The following is a 22967-nucleotide window of genomic DNA, read 5'->3' on the forward strand; positions in this document are numbered from 1 at the left end:
GGAGCCAGGAAGCAAAGTTGTCAAGGAATTTGGAGGAAGGGCCAGGGATGTGGTAAATGACAGCTACTTGCAGGTGTACTGGTTGGATGAGGCGAATAGCATGAACCTCAAATGTGGAGAATGTAAGGGATGGTTCAGAGGGTATTAGCTGGTAGGAGTAACCAGGATAGAAGGACCCCAACACCACCGCCATGGCGACCCCTGGGCAGAGGGGTGTGTATTAGAAATTGAGGCCCCTAGAGAGGAGAGCTGCAAGAGAAATGGTGTCCGAGGGTGAAATCCAGGTTTCAGTAATGGCTAGTAGATGTAGGGAGTTGGAGATGATAAAGTCATGGGTGGAGACTAGTTTATTACAGACCGATCTGGTATTCCAGAGGGCACAGGATAGAGGGACAGCGTTTGTGGGAAGGATGTGAATGAGATTATCGGGGTTCCTGTAGCGTGCAGGTGAGATTAATTTGGGGGACCTATTTGAATAGAGTGTATCGATTGGTGCGGGCACCTGAACTAAGGAGGGAACCTGTAGGAGGTGGGTAGGGAGGGAGTTTTAATAAGATGTGGATGGCGGTGGGGTGAAGTGACAGGAAAAGGAGTGTAAGAGGATGGGTTAGCAGTAGAGTAGTAGGACCATGGTGGAGTAACAGGAGGGGAAGGAAGACAGACAGAGGAGGGGAGGAACAGGGGAGGAGGTGGATTAGAAAAGGGGGAAAGGATAAAGGTGGAAGTAGGGGGCAGGACAAAAGATTAGGTAGAGACTGAGTGAAGGGGGGAGTTGAAGAAAGCATTGTCATGGTGTGAATGAGGTAACTGTGGGAAGAAAAGTGGAAGTAGGAATGTTTATGGATGTGAGAGAGTGCTAGAGATTTGCAGCAATGCAAGTGAAAGAACAGTGTTTGAAAAGGTGTATGCACAACAACAAAAGTTTGAGCAGAAAAAGTGGAGATTTAATGCGTGCAGAAATTGCAAATTACAGTAGACTGTGTTATGAGATAGTGGATATAAGGCTACGCAAGAGAGTTAAGTTAAAAGGAAAGTATTCCCAAGTGGAAAGAGGCAAACTGACACAGGCACAGATACAGTATTTATTGAGATGTTTGTGAAAATCAGAAAGCCAGCATAAATAATAGCAACTGAAGTGCTGAGTTCTTGTTCTGACCAAACAGGAAGTCCAGTTATGAATGTCCTGGATATGCAGACAGCAGATGTTTTTGAACTCACAATTTTTGTTATAAAATGTTGTCCTTCTATTAATGTAATTGTTGAAAGTAGGAAGTCAGAGTATTCTCATTCTCTTTGGTTTAATAGAAGGAAAGCGTGATAAAGTGAATGTAATATGTGTAAGCTTTTATTTTATGTTGAGTATGATACAGTTAAGGAATACAGATAGGAAATAAGTTCATGTGTTTAATTTTGTATGTTATTTGGTTAACCACACTTCTTTCTGAATAGATGTTAGTTTTAAGCTGGCCTAGCATGTAGCAATATTGGAAATTATGCACAATATTACAGCAAGGGACCTCATCTTTTGTGGTGCCAATAATAATCTAAATTCATCTGAAAAATTTGTTAGCTGATCAATACGTATTGCACTATGGGAGCTTTCACCATCTGGTCACACTAAGGGCGGAATTCAATTCTTTCCAGCCCCTATCGCGCCCGACGGAGCTATTCAATTCTTGCTCCTGTCGGGCACGATCAGCTGCCAGCGCTACATTTGAGCTCACAGCCCCTGGGGGATGAGAGCTGAAATGTGCGAAAAGTGACATGTTTGTGCGCCCAAACATTACTTTTCACGATCGCGCCCAGCACTTTGGTCTGGTTTGGCTGCTTTACGCGGCTAAACCTGACCTCTATGGGCGCGATCAGCACGAAAATCTTGGACAATTGCATAGCGGCCCGCGATCTCCTGAAAACTTTAGACGGGAGATGCGGGCCGCGAAAACAATTGAATTCCGCCCTAACAGTCCACACAGTAAACCGTAACCAACCCTGTGTGGCAATCTCAACATCAGATCACATCTGAGACAAAATTTAAGTAATCCTGCTTTAATTTAAAAGATTCACTGCATTTATCAAAGTGATACTTCGCAAAGCTTTACATATATGGTACTAGGCGTAAATTAGATTAGCATTTCAAAATGTAAGTAACATTTTACTACATTTTGGGTCTAAATTACATTTATTTGTTTTGCTGCACTCATAAACCAGAGGTTCCCAAATGCGGTCCTCCCCAACAGTTCATGGTTGTGCACAGGTGACGTAAGTAGTACCTCAGTCAATTTGATTTAACCACTTGTGCTCAACCATGGATATCCCTAATACTTGTACTGTTGGGGAGCCTTGAGGCCCATGTTTGGGAACCTCTGGCATAAACCGTATGTGTTCTCTGATATAAAGCACATTACTACAAACTGCATTTATAAGGCTGGTCTGGGGAGTATATTATACTTTAGTGCCAATTCTGGCTCCTATGATAATCAGATACTCTTCTGCAGTACTCAAAAGATTCTTTGGAAGCTCAACCAAGAGCATCTGGTATAGTATTATAAACAAATAATTGACACCTTAGCAAACTGGTTAATATTTTGCTTTTGTTAAATGGTACATGTGGGTGTGATGCACGTGGATGGTCTACAGTTTTATCACACTTGCATTATTCAGCTATTAATCCAAACTTAAAGTATGTTGAGTTATACTGTATGTACCAATGTCTCCTTTATGTCGTCCAGGCTTCCCTTACCTATGCAGAAGCACAGATGAGAATTGATTCACCCGACATGAGTGATGAGATTACCAAAAGTCTTCGTCTGCTAAATAAATTAGCAAAGATTTTGAAGAAACGGAGAATAGATAATGGGTAAATTATTGAATATTTTATTACTTTCCTGACCTTTTACTTAGCTTTGCAGTCTATCGTTGATTCAGAATTGTTTTGTTAGTTAAAGGGACATAATACTGAAATTAAATTTGATTGCTGCAATACATGTTTACATGTATAAAAAAAACAAAAAAACCCATTCCCATGTGTGAGAAATGTTTTGTGCAAATTACACAGGTTCCGTGGCTGGCTGACTTCTAGTCTCCATTTCCCCTGGTTTTAGTCCGGCACAGAACCTGTGTAATTCACATGTGTGCCAAACTAAATGGATGATATGGCAAGCCTACCCATAGAGCTATATCGTACATTTATATATAGCCTGCAAAGCTCTAAACCAGTGGTTCTCAAACTCTGTCCTCAGGACCTCACACATGTCACATTTTCCAGGTCTCCTGGCAGGTGCACAGGTATATTCACTACTCTCGGACACATTTTAAAAGGTCCACAAATGGAGCTAATTATTTCACCTGTGATTCTGTGAGGGGACCTGGAAAACATGCACTGTTTGCAGTCCTGAGTACCGAGTTTGAGAACCTGTGCTCTAAAACATCATCATTCAGTATCACCTCTTTCTGAAGCAGGATGGGTGGCCAAGGTGAGGTGATTCCTGGTGGGTGGACTTGCACCTATACATAGCGGAAAGCATGACCCATTTAATATCAACCTAATCTCCAATTTGCTGCACAGACCATAATAATCCAAAATTCCTGTATAAAAAGGAATGACTTAAATCATATGGATCAATGTCATTTTTAATAAGCGGCCCACAGTTTGTTAGCGAGCTCCTGGGTTGACTGTTTCCTGCTTAACGATACTGATGTTTGTGGTTTACTTTTTTGCACTATGGAACCGCAATGTTGGCACAGAGGTGTACACTCTTAGAAATACAAAATGAAAACTACTGTAATATGCATGTTTTTATAATGTTGACTGTTTTAAAGTGGATGTTTAGCTATTTGTTGCTTTTTTTTTTAATCTGGAGATGTTTTATTGATGTTTGCATTACCATATTTTTACCTGTTATGGGCAGCAATTTCTATTCTATATAGAACTGTCTTGCAGTGGTGAATTTTACCTAGGATCTGCAGCACCGCAGTAAAAATCACCACCTGCAGGTACTGCCTAGCATTGGCAATCCATAGAAGCCGGGCAGTTTGCGCATTTTTGTGCGCAAACTGGCCAGACAGGTAAGGAGCCGCTGCAGGCTGTTTGTGTCAATACTATTATTCCTCATGGATGGTAATACATGTAGTAACACCAATAGTGTGTGAGAATGTTTTGTGCTTTTATAAAGCTGAAGTAAAGTGAGAGTTTTCAAAGCAAATATGTATGAAATAGTTGACCATTTTTTTTTTCATTTTTGTTTCTTAAAGGATACATTACACATGAAATGTAGCATGTGCTAGCCTGTAATGTGATGAAAATGTTTGTTTTTTGTGTTACAGCGCCTTAACACTTTCTTCGCTTGAAGTTCGATTTCATATAGATAGTGAAACCCACGATCCCATAGACCTTCAGACCAAGGAACTAAAGTACGTTGTCAAATCTCTTGTTGTGCTACATACCTGGCTAAATGTATAATCCTATTTGCAGCAGCATGTGAACTATTGAATTAATATGAAACTAGATTCTGCAGTTTAGACATAATTTAGAAGGTTTAAACAGTAAGAATATTTGCAGAACTCCTTTCCTTGTACAAATTATACTTTGATAAATCTGAATATTTAATTCACTAACATAACTATATTTTAAACCCCACTAATCAGTTAGGTTTAGGGACTCCCGGGGGAACTTAGGGTTAGGCTATGGGAAGGGGGTTTAGGGTCAGGCACCACAGGGGGGAGGTTAGGGTTAGGCACTAGGGGGGGAAAGGTTAGGGTTAGGCATCCCTAAGGGAGGGTTAGGGTACTTACCTTAGTCGGGATCTTCATCTTCTGGGCTTAGGTCTGGCAGTAATACATACCGATTCCACGTAAATACCATCCGTTTTATGTATAGAAAAAAAAAATATTTTAAAATCTGAGATGCACTTGAATTGCCGATCTCTACACTGAAACAAAAATAGTTTTATTTCAGTTTCTAACTCAATATGTTTTCATTGTCTTAGGGAAACCAATTCAATGGTGGAAGAGTTCATGTTGCTAGCGAACATTTCAGTGGCGCAAAAGATCTATGATGAATTTTCAGAGTACGCCTTACTGCGCAAACATCCCGCTCCCCCGCCTGGAAATTATGACATTCTTGTCAAAGCTGCAAAGTCCAAGGTGACATGTGCAGGGCTGGATTCATTCGTTACCCCTATAGAATGCTTTGCTGCATTGAGTCTTAAAGTGAAATGTAGCCAAGTGCTTTATTAGTGATCTGTCTGTCACTGTCCATTCTCACAGCCCACTCATGATGTGGCCATTTTCAGTCTCTGCAGTAACCAAATGTCTCTTGCCATTGTATCCTCTAGAACAAATGATATTTTTCTTAGGATATTCCATAAAAAGAACTGCTTACATTTTAGTTCAGTAAGACCACATCTCATGTTATATATCTAATGTAGATATTATTTTGTTTAGCAGTTGTTATATGAAGAGAGGGGAGTATAATCGCATTTAAAAAAAATTTGTAAAGTAGCTCAATAATGTGCTAAATTAAAAAATATATAGAAACATATAAAATGAGCGCTATTAATATAAGTGGCACCTAAAAAATAAAAAGGTTAAAAAACAAAGAAAGAGGAAAAGATTATATATGTTAATAATAATAATGCATATAAAAATGTTTATAGCTCTTTTTCGATGTGTTGGTGGAGACCGGATATGTAATATTGTTGTGAGTGGTGTATACACCATATGAGTCCAGTTCTAACTTTCCCTACCTCCTATCTTCAATTGATAGCGACAACTTGGTCCAGTTTGCTGGGTCCTGGCTGCAGTATTCCTCACGCTGATTTTCTCCTGTCAGCGCTACTCGTAGCATGACAGGCCTGGTCGGCCGATGGTAATGACGTCACTGTTAGCCGCGGGCAATGCCGCTAAGTACAGTAGTCTTCCAGTGGAGACCGGCAGTAAGAAGACTGTACTTAGTGGCATTGCCTGCATACCACACCGCAGCGGTTCGCAACAGTGATGTCATTACCATCGGCTGGCCAGGCCTGTCACGCTGCGAGTAGCGCTGACAGGAGAAAATCAGCGTGAGGAATACTTCAGCCAGGACCCGGTAAACTGGACCAAGTTGTCGCTATCAATTGAAGATAGAGGTAGGGAAGGCTAGCACTGGACTCATGGTGGTGTATACATTACATATCCGCTCTTCATCAATACATTGAAAAAGAGCTATAAACGTTTTTATATGCATTATTATTAATATATATATTCTTTTCCTCTTTCTTTGTTTTTTAACCTTTTTTATTTTTTAGGTGCCACTTATATTAAAAGCGCTAATTTTATATGTTTCTATATAGCAGTTGTTACATTTTTTTTTTTTTTTTAAATGATGGAATCATATTGCAAGAAATTAGTATTAACACTAGGGAATTGCCTTTTACTAGTTTTGGATTGCATATAACATTTTAGGAAGGCAACAGCTCTGATGTGTGCCATAATTTTCTTGTGAAAATCTTCTAACCAGTAAATTGCAGGGATCTGATCTGGGGGTAGATTTACTAAAGCTTCTAAAAATAAAAACTGGAGCTTTTGCCCATTGCAACCAATTAGGTTTCAGCTATCATTTCTCTATTGCATCCTAGAAAATGAAAGACAGATTCTGGTTGCTGTGGGCAAAATCTTCACTTGTCTGTTTTAGTAGCTTTAGTAAATCTACTCCCTGGTGTCCAGTTCTGTAAGAGAAGGATTACAGCATAGTTTTAGAATTTTAGGACCTCATTCAAGAGTCGGTCGTTGCGGCCGCTCGGTCGTAAGGTAAAAGGGGCCGGATATGCAAATGAAGCGCTCGCAAGTTGCATCGTTAAGATGGGATCGTTAGCTGGACGAGCGAGGGGAGGATGCGGCTGTAAGACTAAAAATACGCCCCCTTCTCGTTCGCAATACAAGTCATCTCCGGGCATATAAGGATTAATTGAGACCATCGGAGCTGGTCGTAGAGCTTAAGGTTGACCATACCCTCTCTTAAGCACTACGATGAAGTCAGTGTAAAAACCTCCCATGTCACATGTGCCATGACACTACTAAGTTAATTATGCACTCCCATAAAAATCAGTTTGCATAGTCTGGCACGCCTGCGTTCTGATCTCCACTCCCCCGTTCACAAGCACCTTCCCCTGTTACCACCCACAAATGCCTCATCCTGTCACTCAAACGAACGACCTGGCTGTGTTCAAGGAGAGAGCAATTTCTGATCGTATTAGCTAGTTTGCGCACGCGCATTGCGAATTTTCCGCATGCGCAGTTTAGCGAACATCGGTGACGTACGACCGAGCGGCTGCAACGACCGACTCTGAATGAGGTCCTTAGTGCTAAGTCAGGTAATAATGACCTATTAGAAATGAATGAGTTTCTTTGCAATATATAACCAGTTCCAGCAATGCTTTCATTTTCATTCTAGAATTTAGAGATTAAGACGGACTCTGCCAAGGCTCTAGCTGACTCTTTAGACACGGCAGAGTCTGCTGAATTTCCTTATTTGAATACACTATTGAGGATTCTAGCAACTCGTTGCATGATGCAGGCAGTCTACTTCTGCTCTGGAATGGACAATGATTTCCATCACTATGGTCTCGCATCTCCTATTTACACACACTTCACCTCACCCATCAGAAGGTTTGTTATTTATGAGAGAATACTAATGCATAGTTCATATCAATTTATGTACATAGGCACACAGGACAAAAAGTTAAATATGTCATTGAGCTGCATGGCGTCATCTTAAAAGTTTTCTGATATGGATTGCAGAGAATTCTAGTAGTATGTGCAACTAAAATCAGAGAGTAAGGTTTATCTCGGTGGTTCTCAAACTCTGTTCTCAGGACCCCACACAGGTCACATTTTCCAGGTCACCAGCCAGTGCACAGGTGTAGTCATTACTCACTGACACATTTTAAAAGATCCACAAGTGGAGCTAATTATTTCACTTGTGATTCTGTGAGGAGAGCTGGAAAACATGCACTGTTTGGGGTAATGAGGACCGAGTTTAAGAATATGTGGCTTAATTTATGTAATAACTTATATGTCGTAACCGGGTTGGTTATCATATAGTGGAGGCTCTATAGCAGTTTGTGCAAATCCCGTTGCCGGAAGCCCGAATGCTGAAGCTCCCGACAGGGGAAGTAAGTACCCTAAACCTCCCCCTCTCCCCCCTAACCCTCATTTAGTGGTGCCTAGCCCTAACCCCCCCTGCCCACACCCTAAACCTAACTCTCTTGGGGGGGGTGCCTAACCCTGACCTCTCCTCAGTGAGTCCTAACCCCCCCCCCCCCCTGTAACCTAACGATCCCCGGTGGGAGCCTAACCCTAATCTCCCTGGGGGGGGGGGTGTAAACCTGACACCCCCCATTCCCGGGAAGCTGTGTTACTTACCGGCATCCACACGTTCGGGATTCTGCGTTCGGTATGCCGATGCCGGTATCCTGATCTCATTCGGGAAAGCGGCATCGGCATTTTGCTGTAGTTCGGGATTCCGGCTTCGGTACGGCGGTGGCCAGCATTTTAACTACATCCCGTCGTAACTCACTTCCGTCAATCAGATTGCAGCTTTTATAAGTTTGTTAAAAGCAGATATCTGGTTGTTGTTTACTTCATTGCATTAAATTAGTACCAGTTATAAAATTGTGGCGTTTGTGTAAATGTGCCGCTACACATAGCAACTACCCAGATTCTCTCTTTTATATTACAGTATAGTAAATGAAAGTGAATGCATGATGGTTGCTGTGAGTTATAGCACATATCACAATGTTATGAAATATATCTAGCATTATCTGCTTTTACACTTTCTTGTTATAAACATAGTTTTAAGATGGTTAAACTATTTGCCATGTTGTAAATGTAAATGGAAAGAGGGGAAGACCAAATTCTTTTACAATTGTTATTTATTGTAGGTATTCTAGCGTAATAAATGCAAGTGTTCAAGCGCTTATTCCAGTGCATTATTCTTTCTAGGTATGCTGATATAGTTGTTCACAGACTTCTTGCAGTATCTGTGGGAGCAGATTACACATACCCGGATCTTACAGACAAGCAAAAACTGTCTGAAATTTGCAAAAATATTAATTACCGACATAAAATGGCTCAGTATTCACAAAGATCATCAGTTGCCTTTCACACTCAGGTATGTACATATCAACTTTATTTGCTTCAAGATATAATATAAAATATATATCTCCATTTCTTTTTTACATTTGCTCTTTCTCTAGTGACCTGTTCTAGTCCGTGACAAGTTGACTAAGGCATTCCATAGCATTCGCTTATTTCTCTGGGTAGTCTTAAGTGGATGTGTCAGACAAAAGTCAATACATCCACTACCATAATAATCCACAATAAAACTGTCTGCAGTCAGCTAGACCTCCTTTGTATTCCTTGTACTTCTTTGCAGTCTGGGGAGCAGAAAACTTTTTTTTTTTTTTTTTTCTTTTAACATTTAAATCTTGGTGGGTGGCTCAACAGGCACAGCAAAATCTCTGTCCCAGAACCCACATGAACCAGATTCCTAAATCCGTGTGTTGCAGACTTCTCCAATTCTCCAAGACTGGCAGTCTTTGATGCACAAACATCTCTCCCATCCAGCTATTTATTGGGTAGTGTTTCAGAGAATGCCAGTGTTGGATGCCTCATTACCTGACTGCAGACGCATCATCAGAATCCAGACAGTCTCTTCCAGCATTCAACGAAGAGCAGTTTGTTTTGTTCTAAACATCCAGAAGCCTCCTCCTCCTTCTGACCAGCTTTAGTGTCAGGAGAATTGGGTGATCTTAAGAAAATATTTTTACACTTTGTGACTTTTGGGATCTATTGTTTTAGAAAAGCCTGCAATTGTGTTATACCTCCCCAGTATTGCATATCAATTTTGATTGAGCACCAAAGTTTATCTCCCATATAAGTCATCCTTCAAGGACCCATCAAAAAAGGATGGAGGACCTTCTAAAAATCCTATTTCCACATCTTGGTCTACTCTTCTGCCAGCCATTGTCACCACTTAAGTTATTAAGGCAATGTTCAAGTGGGTAGAATGACTCCTGAAAGAGTTGCAAACTGGCCCATCATAAGCAGAGCAGTCGTCTTCGTATATCCAGAATGGGTTATCTGACATCGGAGACATGGCCTTGGACTTCATCCTGAGCTTAATGTCTTGGTCTGTGGACAGTACATCGAAGAAGCCGCTGTCTGTATCGTCTTTTCTTCTTCCTCCACTAGGGGGCACAGGGACAAAGCTGGGTATAGCCTGGAGAGGAGAGTCTAGGCACCAAACTGTTTAAGACAAATACCCACAAAGCCCAGGCTCTTTTCCTCTATACCCCGCCCCCAGGCAGAGGACCTTCAGTTTTGAGTTTGGTGCTAGGCAGGAGCTGGGCACCAGGTTTTGGGGGGGCTACTTTAGGTGGTCCCCTAACATTTTATTTAATTTATTTATTTTTGGAAACTGAGTGTGCAGTGGAAGGCATCCTATAGGATGCCCCCAGTGCTTCTCCATCACCCCAGCGCCGGTGGCCGCAGCACCAGCGACTGGGCTAGTGACTTCGGCCGCGGTCTCCTTTACATCGGAGCCGCAAGGTGCAGCCACCGCTCAGCGTGGGACACTCTAAGTAGCAGCTCTCACCGCTGGAGCAGGAGACCTCCGGCGGTGCTGGCAGATGGGGGCACCCGGTTCACCGCACTCTCCGCAAGACCACCAGGGAGGCATTCTATGGTTCAGGGGCTGCTTAATAAAAGCAGCGGCAGCCATATCCCCGGAGGTTTTGCCAAAAAGGGGAGGCAGGCGCTTCCCTGTTCATCCCTCCCCCACCACTGGAGCGCGCTTCCCCTTGCGGGCCAGTAAGCTTCAGTTGTCTCCTCGCTTCTCTCCTCCCCCTCCTAGACGCTAGGCAGCCATTTTACTGCATGCCTGCCTCAGCACTGGAATGAGAAGCTTGGGCTCCAGTCTCCTTTATAGCCTGCTCCCTGCAGCTGTGCTTTGTTCTGCTCCTTCCTGCTTTTTAGCTGTGGCATCGCGCCAGTCCCTATGCCACAGCTGCCCATAGCTGAGCCACCCTGTGCAAAAGTTTGCATCCAATCACTACATGGGTTGGCTCAGGTATCCACATCCTTTCAACAGATGTTTGATAAGGATTCAGCCCCTAGGCCTGCCCCGTGCGAAAGCCCCACTCCAGTATCAGGCGGAGTTTCGGAGTCAGAAGTCTCTTCTGATGGCGAGGCTAGTGTGCTTCTATTACTTCCGATGTGGAAACATTTTCTGTACCTGAGGAAGCAATGTCTCCAGTAGACGTAGAGGCTCTTATTAGAGCTGTTAAAGCTATCCTTCTGGTAGAGGACTCTGAGCATCCTCCCAAATCCACGGCACCTGTCTTTAAAAGACTAAAGAAGACCATGCCAGAATTTCCATAGTCAACACAGCTAGAAGACCTAGCAGAGGCGTGGACTCACCCTAGCAGGCGCTTTCAAGTTTCCAAGCGTATTGCTACCTTTTAACCTCTCCCTGCAGCGGATAGGGCAAAGTGGGAGTCTCCTTCCCCCGGTGGATGCCCACATCACTCGGCTGATTATATCATCACTCCTACCTATTCCTAACACAGCATCTCTTAAAGATCCCACGGACAGGAAGATGGAAAATTTCCTAAAGACAATTTATGTTAACACAGGTGCTCTGGCTCGTCCAGCCCTTGCCTCAGCTTGGGTGGCTAAAGCTGTTGGCCGCTGGGCAGATGCTTTGGAGGAAGGTCTTACCTTGGGTGCTCACCGAAGTGAATTAGTTTCTATGGTTACACACGTGAGAGAGGCAGCTTCTTTTCTCTCCGAAGCAGCCATAGATTCGGGGGTTATAACGTCTAAAAATTTCTGCTTCAGTGGTTGCATCAAGGAGAGCACTCTGGTTGTGTCCCTGGAAGGTGTACACAGAATCTAAGAAGGCCCTGGAAGCCCACCCCTATTCTTGTGACGTTTTGTTCGGTCCAGAATTGGACAAGATAGTGACTACGCTAGCAGCTTCTAGATCTGGTTTCTTGGCATCGGTTACTACCCCGAGATCCATAACTTCTACATCTCGTTCCTTTCTTCCTCAAGGCAAGGCCAGAGGTCAGCCCTTTCCCAAAAACCAGGTTTCAGCTTCTAAAAGCTCCAAACCCAGTGGTAAACTACCATGGTCCACTAGACGTCCAGCTGCCAAGCAGGCAGACAAACCTGCCGCATGACGGGGCGGGCCTCCTTCCGGGGGGGACCTCGGAGTGGGAGGCCGGCTTCTTCGTTTTTCAGCGGTGTGGATGCAGACCACAACAGATGTTTGGGTCAGAAGCGTCGTGTCTCAAGGCTACGCTCTCACCTTTCGTCAGCGTCCACCTTCTCGGTTCTCTTCCACCGTCCTGCCTACACAGCCAGAAAAAGCAGAAGCTCTTGAAGCGTCAGTTCACTCTCTTGGCCTCAAGTCATCATTCTGGTTCTCCTTCCCAGAGAGGGGTAGGCTTTTATGCCAATGGCTCCTTTTTGACCCATCCTCAAATTGAAGCATCCAAACATGTTTCTTTGGATTCCCAGAGAATCACTTCGGTCCATCATTCTAGTATTGGAAACGGGGGACTTGATGGCATCGTTGGATATACAGGATGCATATTTGCATATCCCTATACAAGCCAATTACCACCAATTTCTCAGGTTATCTATTTAAACCAGTCACTACCAGTTTCAAGTGTTGCCCTTTGGTCTGTCCACAGCCCCTCGTGTTTTCACGAAGGTCATGGCAGTGATGGCTGCACATTTTGCGCCGACATGGCGTTCGAATTCTGCCATACCTGGACGACTTATTGCTACTGGCGCAATCTCTGACAGTACTGGAAGAACACATCCATCGAGGGTGGGGAGCGGTCACTTGTCACCTAACATTTCAAGGACGTTTGATGTGTCAAGAGTCAGCTGTCTGTCAACATTCTGGAATGTCGTGCTGTGTACAGAGCCCTGTGTCAGGCACAACACCTCCTTCGGGGACTTCCGGTGAAGGTTCAGTCAGACAATGCCATTGCGGTGGCCTACATAAACCACCAGGGCGGCAATCGAAGTCCGGGAGCCATAAAGGAAGTCAACCGAATTCTTCATTGGGCAACGCATCATCTTCCTGCACTGTCTGCCGTATTTATCCCGGGCATATAAAATTTGGAAGCAGACTTTCTAAGTCGGCAGGATGTTCATACAGGCAAGTGGGCGCTGCATCTGGACGTCTCCAGCTATTGGTCCATCGCTGGGGCCTACCAGACATCGACATGATGGCAACTTGTTACAACCATCAACTTCCTCGGACTGCTCCTGCACCAGAGATCCGAATGCTCTCCTGGTGGATGCGCTGACGGTTCCCTGGTCCTTTCCCCTGATTTATGTTTTTCCCCCCCGATCTCAATGATTCCTCGGGTCCTCTGCAAATTCAAGCGGGGAGGAGGCACTCTGATCATAGTGGCTCCGGATTGGCCTTGACTAGTGTGGTACGCAGATCTCCTGGGCCTCTCCTTTGAGCCATTACAGTCAGTGGATTTGCGCTGGCTCACGTGGAAAACTGTTTTTCTACTGGACATCGCATCTGCCAGGCGGGTGTCTGATTTGAGCGCTCTTTGTTGTTGCTCCCCATTTTTGATTTTCCATCCTGACAGGGCTGTGCTACGGACGCGCCTGTTCTACCTTCCTAAAGTGGTCTCCCATTTCCACATTAATCAGGAAATTGTGATTTCGGCATTCCTGCCTACGGATTCTTCTCCACAGGTAGCTTCGCTGGATGTGGTCAGGGCTCTCCGGATTTATGTCCGGTGGACCGAGGAGATACGCAAGTGAGACTCTCTCTTTGTGTTGTATGATGTATTTATGAGGGGCTGGCCGGCTTCTAAGCACACCTTGGTCAGGTGGCTCCGCCTCTTCATTCGCCATGCTTACTCCCTGGCGAACCGTCCTGCCCCTGCCGTGGTGACGGCACATTCCACGCGGTCAGTTGGGTCTTCTTGGGCAGCACACTGTGGGGTTTCTGCTGAACAGCTCTGCAGGTCTGCAACATGGTAGTCTGCTCATACTTTCATCAGGTTTTATGCATTTGACAATTTTGTGTCCTCGGACGCTGCCTTCGGCCGTTCTGTACTCACTTTGGGACGTCCCAGCATTGTCCCTGAGCCCCCTAGTGGAGGAAGAAGAAAATGACTTATGTCTTACCTGTTCATTTTTCTTCGACTTCATAGGGGGCACAGGGCACTCACACTGACGCACCTGTCTGCTGGGGGTATTTCCTTGGTGACCGGTCCGGCTGTACTCGCCATAATATGGATGGTTCTGTATGTATGCCGGCCTTCTTCTCTTCTCCTCTGCCTCGCTCCTGCCTTGGGCTTGCTAACTAAAAACTGAAGGTCCTCTGCCTGGCGGCGGGATATAGAGGAGAGGAGCCTGGGCCTTGTGGGTATTTGTATTTAACCGTTTGGTGCCCAGACTCTCCTCTCCAGGCTATACCCAGCGTTGTCCTTGTGCCCCCTATGGAGTCGAAGAAAAAGACTTAACAGGTAAGACACAAGTCTAATTTTTTTAGGAAAGGTCCATTTTGTAAAAACTATGGCTGGATCTGCGTTCTAAATTGGTCCAGCTGGTCTAGTTAAGTCATTCTAGTCAACCTCTCTGACAGTTACTTTCAATCGGACGTGTAATGAAAACTGTAATACAAGTGCAGTTCTGCAGGAAGAGGGCTGCCACCATCTGAGCTATCTAGTTCATTTCCCGTGTGCACTGTGTTAACAGCATATCCACCGTGACTACGACCCCACAAGTTGGGAAATACCTGAATGATCCATCAAGAAATAGCTAACACTCCAAGCCCTTCTGTCAGTATTCCTGGGATGGAATGTTCTGTGTGTTGGGCTCAGCAGGAGCTGCCATAGGTACAGAAGTGAGGATGAAGGCAATATGGGCTAAGGCGTGAGCCCTACCCTCCTACATCCCCAATCACCTACCAGACCAAATATGACGTGTGACTCCATCACATGATGGGGCACAGTCTTTACCTGACTCTGGTTGATGGTTCTGGCTCTCTGCCTGGCGAACTCATTCAGGCTCTGGGGTAGAGCAGACTGAGCTACAGCTGGATGTTTGGCATTTAAGAAAGTAGAAGTGCTGCATGTGAGCGAGCGAACCAGGGTTGATCCACAGGCAACACATGTTGTCTGCTTCGTGCAAAGTAGCGATCTCCCACTGACCAGCACTAGTGAATGATGGGGGACTCTGTGTGCTAGGAGATATTGAGTGACAGCCTCCACAGTCAGACAGTTCCTTTTCCCCTGGCATTGCTAACCACAGTCCTGCTTATCGGACCGGTAATTAAGTAAAAGAAAAACGTTTGTGCTAAGTAGAAAAGTGTAATAAAAAATGCGCATGCATGACACATACCAGCCCACCAATGAATGCAGGCTCTTTGTCCATGCATGTGCTTCTTTTGTTTAGCACAGTGGTGTCAAACTTGCGGCCCTCAAGCTGCAGCGTAACTACACATCCCAGCATGCACTGCCAGTTTTGCTATTAGGGCATGCTAAAACTGTGGCAGGGCATGCTGGGATATGTAGTTCCACAGCAGCTGGGTGGCCACAAGTCAGTCCTTGTTGTGCTAAAGTTCCAGGAGTGTCACAGTGCTAAAGGAGTGGAGTCAGGTTTTTCCCTTATCCCACCTTCTAGAGTTGGAATATAAGGAATATAAAAGCTTTGAACCAAAGGGCTTTAATAGTATTTTTATTATTGTTTTATAAGAAATCGTATACTTCTGCAATGTTGTACTATGGGTAGAAGATCAATAAAGCATAAAGCAAAAGACAACTAAGAGCTGGAGTATAAACACAACAATGCATAAGACATAAAAATGTAAAACAAAGAGAATATGCAGGAGGTAAGGGACCAGATGGGTGCAGGCGAGAAAACGAGGAAGGAGGGCATTGCTCTGGTGATCTTATAATCTAAAGGAGAGGGGCTGACAGAGTTAGGTGTAGGGATGGAGGGTCAGTGGATTTCAACAGTTTTTTATTTTTTTCTTAACATTTAAAGCACTGGAGGCTAGCAAATAGCCTGGATGTCAGCTTTCTATAGACGTGTAGTAATCATGAGTGTGAAGTGTGCATGACTGGGGAGTCAAGGTAGCATTTATTGCAGGGCACAAAGTTTGAGTTATAAGATACAGGGGAAGGGGTGACATGGGCTGTGCTCATTGAGGTAGAGGTGTTTCAGTGGGTAACGAACCAGTGTAAGATTGGCAGAGATGGTAGAAACAAATTGTCTAGCAGCAGCTATGAGGATATATTGAAGTGGGGGAAAGAGCGAGTGTGATGGAGGACAGACGAGGAGGATTCAGTAATCGGGGAGTGGATATGAGTTTTGGTGGTGTCGGCAATGAGGAAAAGACATAAGAGGAACGCATACTGCTGTGGGAGGTAGAGGGAGGAAAGATGATCAGTTCCGTTTTGGACATGTTGAGTTTGATAAAGCACTGGGACATCTATAAAGAGATGGCATACAGACACCTGGATAAGAGAAGAGGGGAAGGGGAGAGGTCAGATGAGGAGTGTTAAATATGTGTCATCCACATAGACAGTACTGTAGGCAAAAGAAGATTGTAATGTACCCTATTGAGAAGAGAACCAATGTGTGACCATTGTAACTCCCCAATAGGTTAAGGACTCATGCAGAAACTGAGAAAGAGCAGTTAGAAAGTATTTATTATTACCCGTTATTTATATAGCGCACACATATTCCGCAGCGCTTTTACAGAGAATATCTTACCATTCGCATCTTTCCCTGCCCAGTGGAGCTTACAATCTGTAGTCCCTACCACATACTCACACACAAACACACTGTGGTCAATTTTGTGGGGAGGTAAACCAGCAGGGGACATTGTCGCAAAGGCCAATAGCGTGAAGGATGTGCAGGAGGTGAAAAGGGTGGTCCATAGTGTCAAAAGTTGCAGAGGTCCAAAAGGAGGAATAGCGAGATGTAACTCTGTTTGTCTTGGCAGACTGATTTGGTGACTTTGGTATGGTTTCCATTCCAGAGACTGCTCTTACTAAATTAATTTTCCTGTATTGTGGGTTTGTGTGGGATTGATGGGAAGGTACTTGACCAATCCTTACTACTTAAGTTTTTGATGTATTGTTCGTGGTATGTATTTCCTGTAACATATATGCTTTATTTCTTTAAAAGCTGTTCTTTAAAACCAAAGGAATTCTGAATGAAGAAGGATACATCTTATTTGTCAGGAAAAATGCAATTGTTGTGCTGATCCCCAAGTTTGGATTAGAAGGCACTGTATTCTTTGAGGAGAAGGACAAAGTAAAACCTAGACTGGTTTACAATGATGAGGTAAGTTGCACGCTATGGTTTCATATACTCCACTATTTGTATATTAAATTGGAGATTCATTAAAAAGAGGATTTCTGTACTCAACGTAAAATCCATTCCTCATAATCCAACTGGGGAACTCTGCTAGACTCAGAAGAATTGGTATAAGGTGCAGGCGCTAAATAGTTAACAAACTAGAACCATGCCACACCCCCCTCTAAGCCCTTCTACCTCATCAGAGCTCAGACCTCTTCAACAAAGCCATATGGAGGAGAAGAAAAGCCTATCCAATACAGAATAAGCTATATGGAGGGAACACAGTGTCACTCCCTATAGCTATGGACTGCGATCAATAGTTTTTTATGGTGAGTACAAAAATACACTTTCCTCTAACCATCCAATTAGCGTGGCACTGCTAGAGTGGAATGCCCCAAAGCAAGCCTAAAAGGGAGGGGAGGGGAAGGGACTTCAGCTTGGAGGTGCCACTCTTAAAACTGCACCACGGTTCAGGAACCATGTACTCCAAGACATAAAGGTTAGGTAAAAGTGTGTACCAACGACCAGGTGACAGCCCTCCACCACTATCCGACTAAAGCACCATGCCTTGCCACCCAAGAACCCGCACTATTCCAGATTGAGCCCTAATGGAACGAACAGGGCCTAGTGAAAGGAGTGAAGCTTACCGGGAAAAAAAACAGCAGCAAGTCATAATGCTATGCAGCACATGGACGCTGGCCATAAAGGAACAGTGTTTCACTGACTGAAGAAACTAAATCTAATCCCCTTGGAAAAGTTTCAAAACCAAGTCAAGGCTCAAGAAGGAACAAGTGCTGAATAATGTCCCACACAGTACTTGATGGACTGCCCATCAGGAAACCGGGCCAGTCTGTCCAGGAATGGGACAGGCAAGGGATCCAAAGTCAAGCGCAACAGAAAAGGAATCTTGGTAATCGGCAATCCAAAAGAAAAGTGGGCAGTAGCTTGAAACAGTAAATTGACCCTGGTCCAATAAGACCACAACCTGAAAGAGGCTGGGCCTTAAGAGCTCCATCAGTCAACCCGATCCAGGCAGTTGGGAAACAGAACTAGTCCCGTCATAGAAAAAGCTCCATGAGACCACGACCTCAGGGAGGCTTAACCAAGACCCCAAAGAGCAACCCTGCACACCAGGAACGGACAGGACAATAATATACTTCAGGGGCAGACAAGGGTGTATGCAGAAGATGCAGCTGACTACCCGCCAAACAATGGACAGAAATCTGAACCTCTAGGAAAAAGGCCACTCGGGCTTCATTAATCCTTCCAACCAGACTAGCTCCAATGCAAGCGCATCTGAAATCCCACCCCAGAAAAAAAAAAAAAAGCTTTTATGGTGGCAGAACTGGTACAGACAAAGATCACCAACCAGACCCAATATCTGACCTGAAGTCCTAAGGAAACCAGACACTGGAACCAGTGCAGGCTTTAAAAGGGATACCACAAAGATGTGGGATTTTAACTAGGAACAATCGTAGCAAAAAGCCACCTGAGTAGTGACTCAAAACAGCCTGATTAAGAAGAACAGCCCCACTGGGGAGAACTGTGACAACCTGGCAACTGCAGATAGGCATCAAAGAAGCCATGAAAACAGGAAACTGCAGAGAAATCAACAGAAGGCACAGAACTCTAAGGGAACTTGCAACAAATTCAAGCAGTGCAGAAATATAGTCCATAAAATCAGTGAATAGGGTTGAAGTTGACATCCCCAGATGTGAGAACCTTCCCTATCAATGTCCGCCTAATTGACGCCTCTAAAAGATCCTATGAGAAAGTGGGGATGCATCAACAGTAAGGTTAGGCCATCATCCTAATGGAAGATCGAATAGAACCTGCACCTTCTGGAGTTCTCCAAAGGGACTGATAGACAAGGTAAATGACCCCACCATATAGTGTCTAGTACAGGAAGTAGACAACTACTCTGAGTACAGTGTGGAACCTAAGCACCCTTTCTGTAGAGGACCAGTGAAAATTTAATTATGTCCCTTCTGAGTCATCAGAGGGTGGAGCGGGCAACTGCACCATCACTTAAGGCCCAGAAACGGCCAGGGTGAAGGACTTCGACCACCTGCAGCCAGGGAAGAAATGTGCCATACCAGTGGCAAAGTAGTACTTTCAGCCAATTACTGACCCGAACAGTCATAACCCAAGTGACAAACTCAGCATCAGGAACTGGGAAGGAGCCGTGAGCCCTGAGAGACACTTACATTGCAACTGAAACCTTTTAGGACACGGACTGAAGGATAGGACAGATGCAAATTATAAGTGGGGAAAACCCCCACTGCTTGTGTCCTTTACAGACAGTATGACACCATTTCGTGTACACTAAAAACAGATGACGAAAAGAAAACCTTTTGAACATCTCCAGTGTCCAGTAATGGCCCAAACATACTGGCCCCTCTACCAGGTTCGAAAACTCCACCTCAACCTACATAACAGACGTGAGAGGCTATCTGCAAGAGAGGACACCCTAAAGGAACTCAGATGTCCAACTTGTTGTCACCTAGGTAAGCTCCACTCTGACCTTTTGCAGTGTCATGCAGAAGCTGCCCTAGCCATATACGCTCCAGACATGCGGAAATTGCGATCACCCACACAAACTGCACTCTGGTCATCTGGTTCTTCACAGCTACAGATAATTTACACTCAGGTTTGTAGAATCATTAAACCATGATATAGAGACAGGCCCTTACAGTGTAAGACAGGGGTAGCCAGTACATATTTTCCAGGTCTCCTCACAGAATCACAAGTGAAAGAATTGGCTCCACCTGTGGATCTTTTCAAATGTGTCAGTGAGTAATGAATACACCTGTGAACTGTTAGTCGCTCTGGAGGGAATGGGTATGAAATTGGGTTCGATTCCCGTCAGCGGCAGGCCGACATCAGCAGAGTTTCGAGCAGTGGAAGCCCGACAGCGCTGGAAATCCCGATCGTGGATAGGTGAGTATCTACTAACCTAACCCCCCTAATCCTAACCCTCCTCAGGGGTGCCTAACCCTAACCACCCCCTTCCCCGCTGCCTAAACCTAAGTCCCCTGGGGGGGTGCCTAACCCTAAGTCCCCCCCCGGGGGTGCCTAACCCTAACACTCCCGGGGGGGTGCCTAACCCTAAGTCCCCCCCGGGAGCCATAAACCTAACCCTCCCCCCCGCGGCTGTCCGTTCGCGGCGCCCGGCATCACTACGATCGGGATGCCGGGCGCCGGTCTCCCGGTGTCGGGGAAATGCGGGCGTCTACATCTAGACGCCCGGCATTTCACCCTTGCCGGGATATGACAGTCGGGAAGCCGGCTGCCGGTATTTAGGCAGTCGGCTTCCCGATTGCAGGGCCCCTGGTGTAATTCTGCTTCAGAATTCTACAGTAACTTAAAAGCCTAGAACCAGGATAATGTGTAACTACTCAGGGAGAGGGATAGTACATCATCTGTGTTATATAAACCTAGAATCCATATACCATACTTAATCATAAGCTTTATGCAACCCTGAATCCTATTGATGATGCAGACTAAATGCCTATTCACTCTGGAAGGAGAAATAAACATGTATCAAAAATATGAGGAATATCAAATGTCTATTCACTCAGGAAGAGTACATCAGCTTTATATAACGAAATAAACATGTGACCTACCACCTCGGTGATATATACCACCGTATTATACATGTATACCTGATGTTTGACCAATTTAAGAGTTTACAGTTACAATTTTTTTTTTTTTTTTAAGTTTCCATCTTTAAAAGTGGAGAATACAACTTTCAACATGTTTGACAAAGTTAAAGTAAAAATTACTTTGGATGCATCAAACATCCAGCACCAGAAAATACGGATGGCGCTGGTAGAGCCTGAGGTCAGTGATCACCTAAATATTTTATTTTTATAAAAAAAAAAATTTTTTATGTTTGTTTGTTTTAGTCAGAGGTTAAAGAGATAATAAATAAATAAATATATATATATATATATATATATATAATAATTATTTTTTTTTAAATAACCCCCTAGTGGCTAGTGCACAAAAGCATACTGGTTAATGTATCTACATGTTTTTGTAAATCTGCATAGTATTATCCATAACTGAGGAACTGAATGGAATCCTAGGGCAGGAACTAACATAAATGACTAGTTGTGGATTTATGAATTAAGGACATGGTAAGACTGGACCTGCCCCGTATTCTGCATGTGACCTCATGAAGAAGGAGGCGCTTAAGGACATGCAAATCGGCTCTCTGGCGGATCTACAGGATGCCGTTCCAAGTAAAAAAATTGGTGCCCTGTAGCAGCAACGGTGCTGACCTTGCAACCTGGGTGGCGGCAATGCTTGCGCTCTACTAGTTACGGCCCTGTATAGGAGTCGCAATAAGTAGTTAGAACTAACACTGCCTGATGCAGATTTCTCACCTTGGCCTAAGAGTCATGTAATACTCCATGCAGGGGTCAATAGCAGAAGTAAAATTAAAAACTAAACAGGTCATAGGCACAATAAACCATGTCGAACAAGATCAAGACTGAATAAATATATATATATATATATATATATATATATATTACATTTTCAAATTGCTGCTTATTTTGTGCAGCAGACCTAGTAAATGCAGAAGACAGTTGATGCAGTTGATAAATGGCACAGAACAGACAACCAATTGGAGTTAAAACTACCAGAGCCCCTGATCCAATAGCGCAGACGCAGAAGTCCTCCGTTCAAACCCTAACAAAACCTTAGTGTAGTTTTTTTTTATTTACTGTGCATAATCGGCGATCTGATTCGCCTATCAGCAGACTCTGAACATCGGCTATTTCTCGCAGAGATTGGTAAAATACAACATCTTAAAACTCCCAGATTTGCTGTTTTCCAATCATTTTTGGGTCAAAATTGGCGACTCGAGATTGTCCAACATGCTGGGTTTTCACGATCCCCCTGATCCAGATCTACAGAATTGCCCCAATTAATTGCAGATGTAAAAAAAAAAAAAAAAAATGTTTTCATTAAACTCTTTTCTTGTTATAGATACCAGGTGTTACATCAAATGAGAATGACCAAAGAAAAGCAAATGGTGAACCAATATCCAAGAAGAGCAAGTTCTGAAAATAAAATTATTTCATTTGCAACATTGTATTTTACAGAGCTAGGACATTTTACGTAGTTTTATTCTTGTGGTTTTTATATAATTTTGTTTTTTAATCCATTTGAATGTGGCCTCTGTCATCCTCTACAAATGTCTTTTCTGGGAAATTTAGCACATTTATTTGCTACTCTCTTGTTAGTATGTTTTTGATATTTTGTCAATTTGAGCATAAACAAGTGATATACTTGTCATTTTAAATGGATTCTAAGTGACAAACATATTTTGTAGTACATAAAGATGCTTTTGAACAGAGCATGCGTTTTTAGGTGTTATTTTTACCACTGTTATGTATTAACATCCCAGACAAGTCTCCAGTATGTCAATTTCCCAGTAACCATAGAGGAGAGTACAGTAAAATCAAGATGTGGTTGCACTTGGACAGGACACTAGGGGATTGGAAAAGCATAGTCTTACATGGTTCCCGATATATAATACTGATGGAAGGCTAACAGGTGGC

The 22967-nt window shown here is 43.9% G+C and overlaps 1 protein-coding gene across 2 annotated transcripts in view; it reads left to right on the forward strand.

The window, feature by feature from the left end:
• The window catches only part of DIS3 (DIS3 exosome endoribonuclease and 3'-5' exoribonuclease), a 46914-nt gene extending 24159 nt beyond the window's left edge, over positions 1–22755 (forward strand). For both annotated transcript variants that reach the window (XM_088459339.1, XM_088459334.1), the window contains exons 15-22: positions 2730–2857; positions 4324–4410; positions 4986–5142; positions 7430–7644; positions 8980–9148; positions 17221–17379; positions 21115–21237; positions 22393–22755. In XM_088459339.1, the coding sequence (XP_088315465.1) occupies positions 2730–2857; positions 4324–4410; positions 4986–5142; positions 7430–7644; positions 8980–9148; positions 17221–17379; positions 21115–21237; positions 22393–22470 (1116 nt within the window). In that variant the 3' untranslated portion in view covers positions 22471–22755. The remainder of the gene's footprint in view (positions 1–2729; positions 2858–4323; positions 4411–4985; positions 5143–7429; positions 7645–8979; positions 9149–17220; positions 17380–21114; positions 21238–22392) is intronic.
• The last annotated feature ends 212 nt before the right edge of the window (positions 22756–22967 follow it).

This window comes from Taudactylus pleione, unplaced genomic scaffold (assembly GCF_031769625.1).
Source record: "Taudactylus pleione unplaced genomic scaffold, aTauple2 ptg000041l, whole genome shotgun sequence".
Taxonomy (NCBI): Eukaryota; Metazoa; Chordata; class Amphibia; order Anura; family Myobatrachidae; genus Taudactylus; species Taudactylus pleione.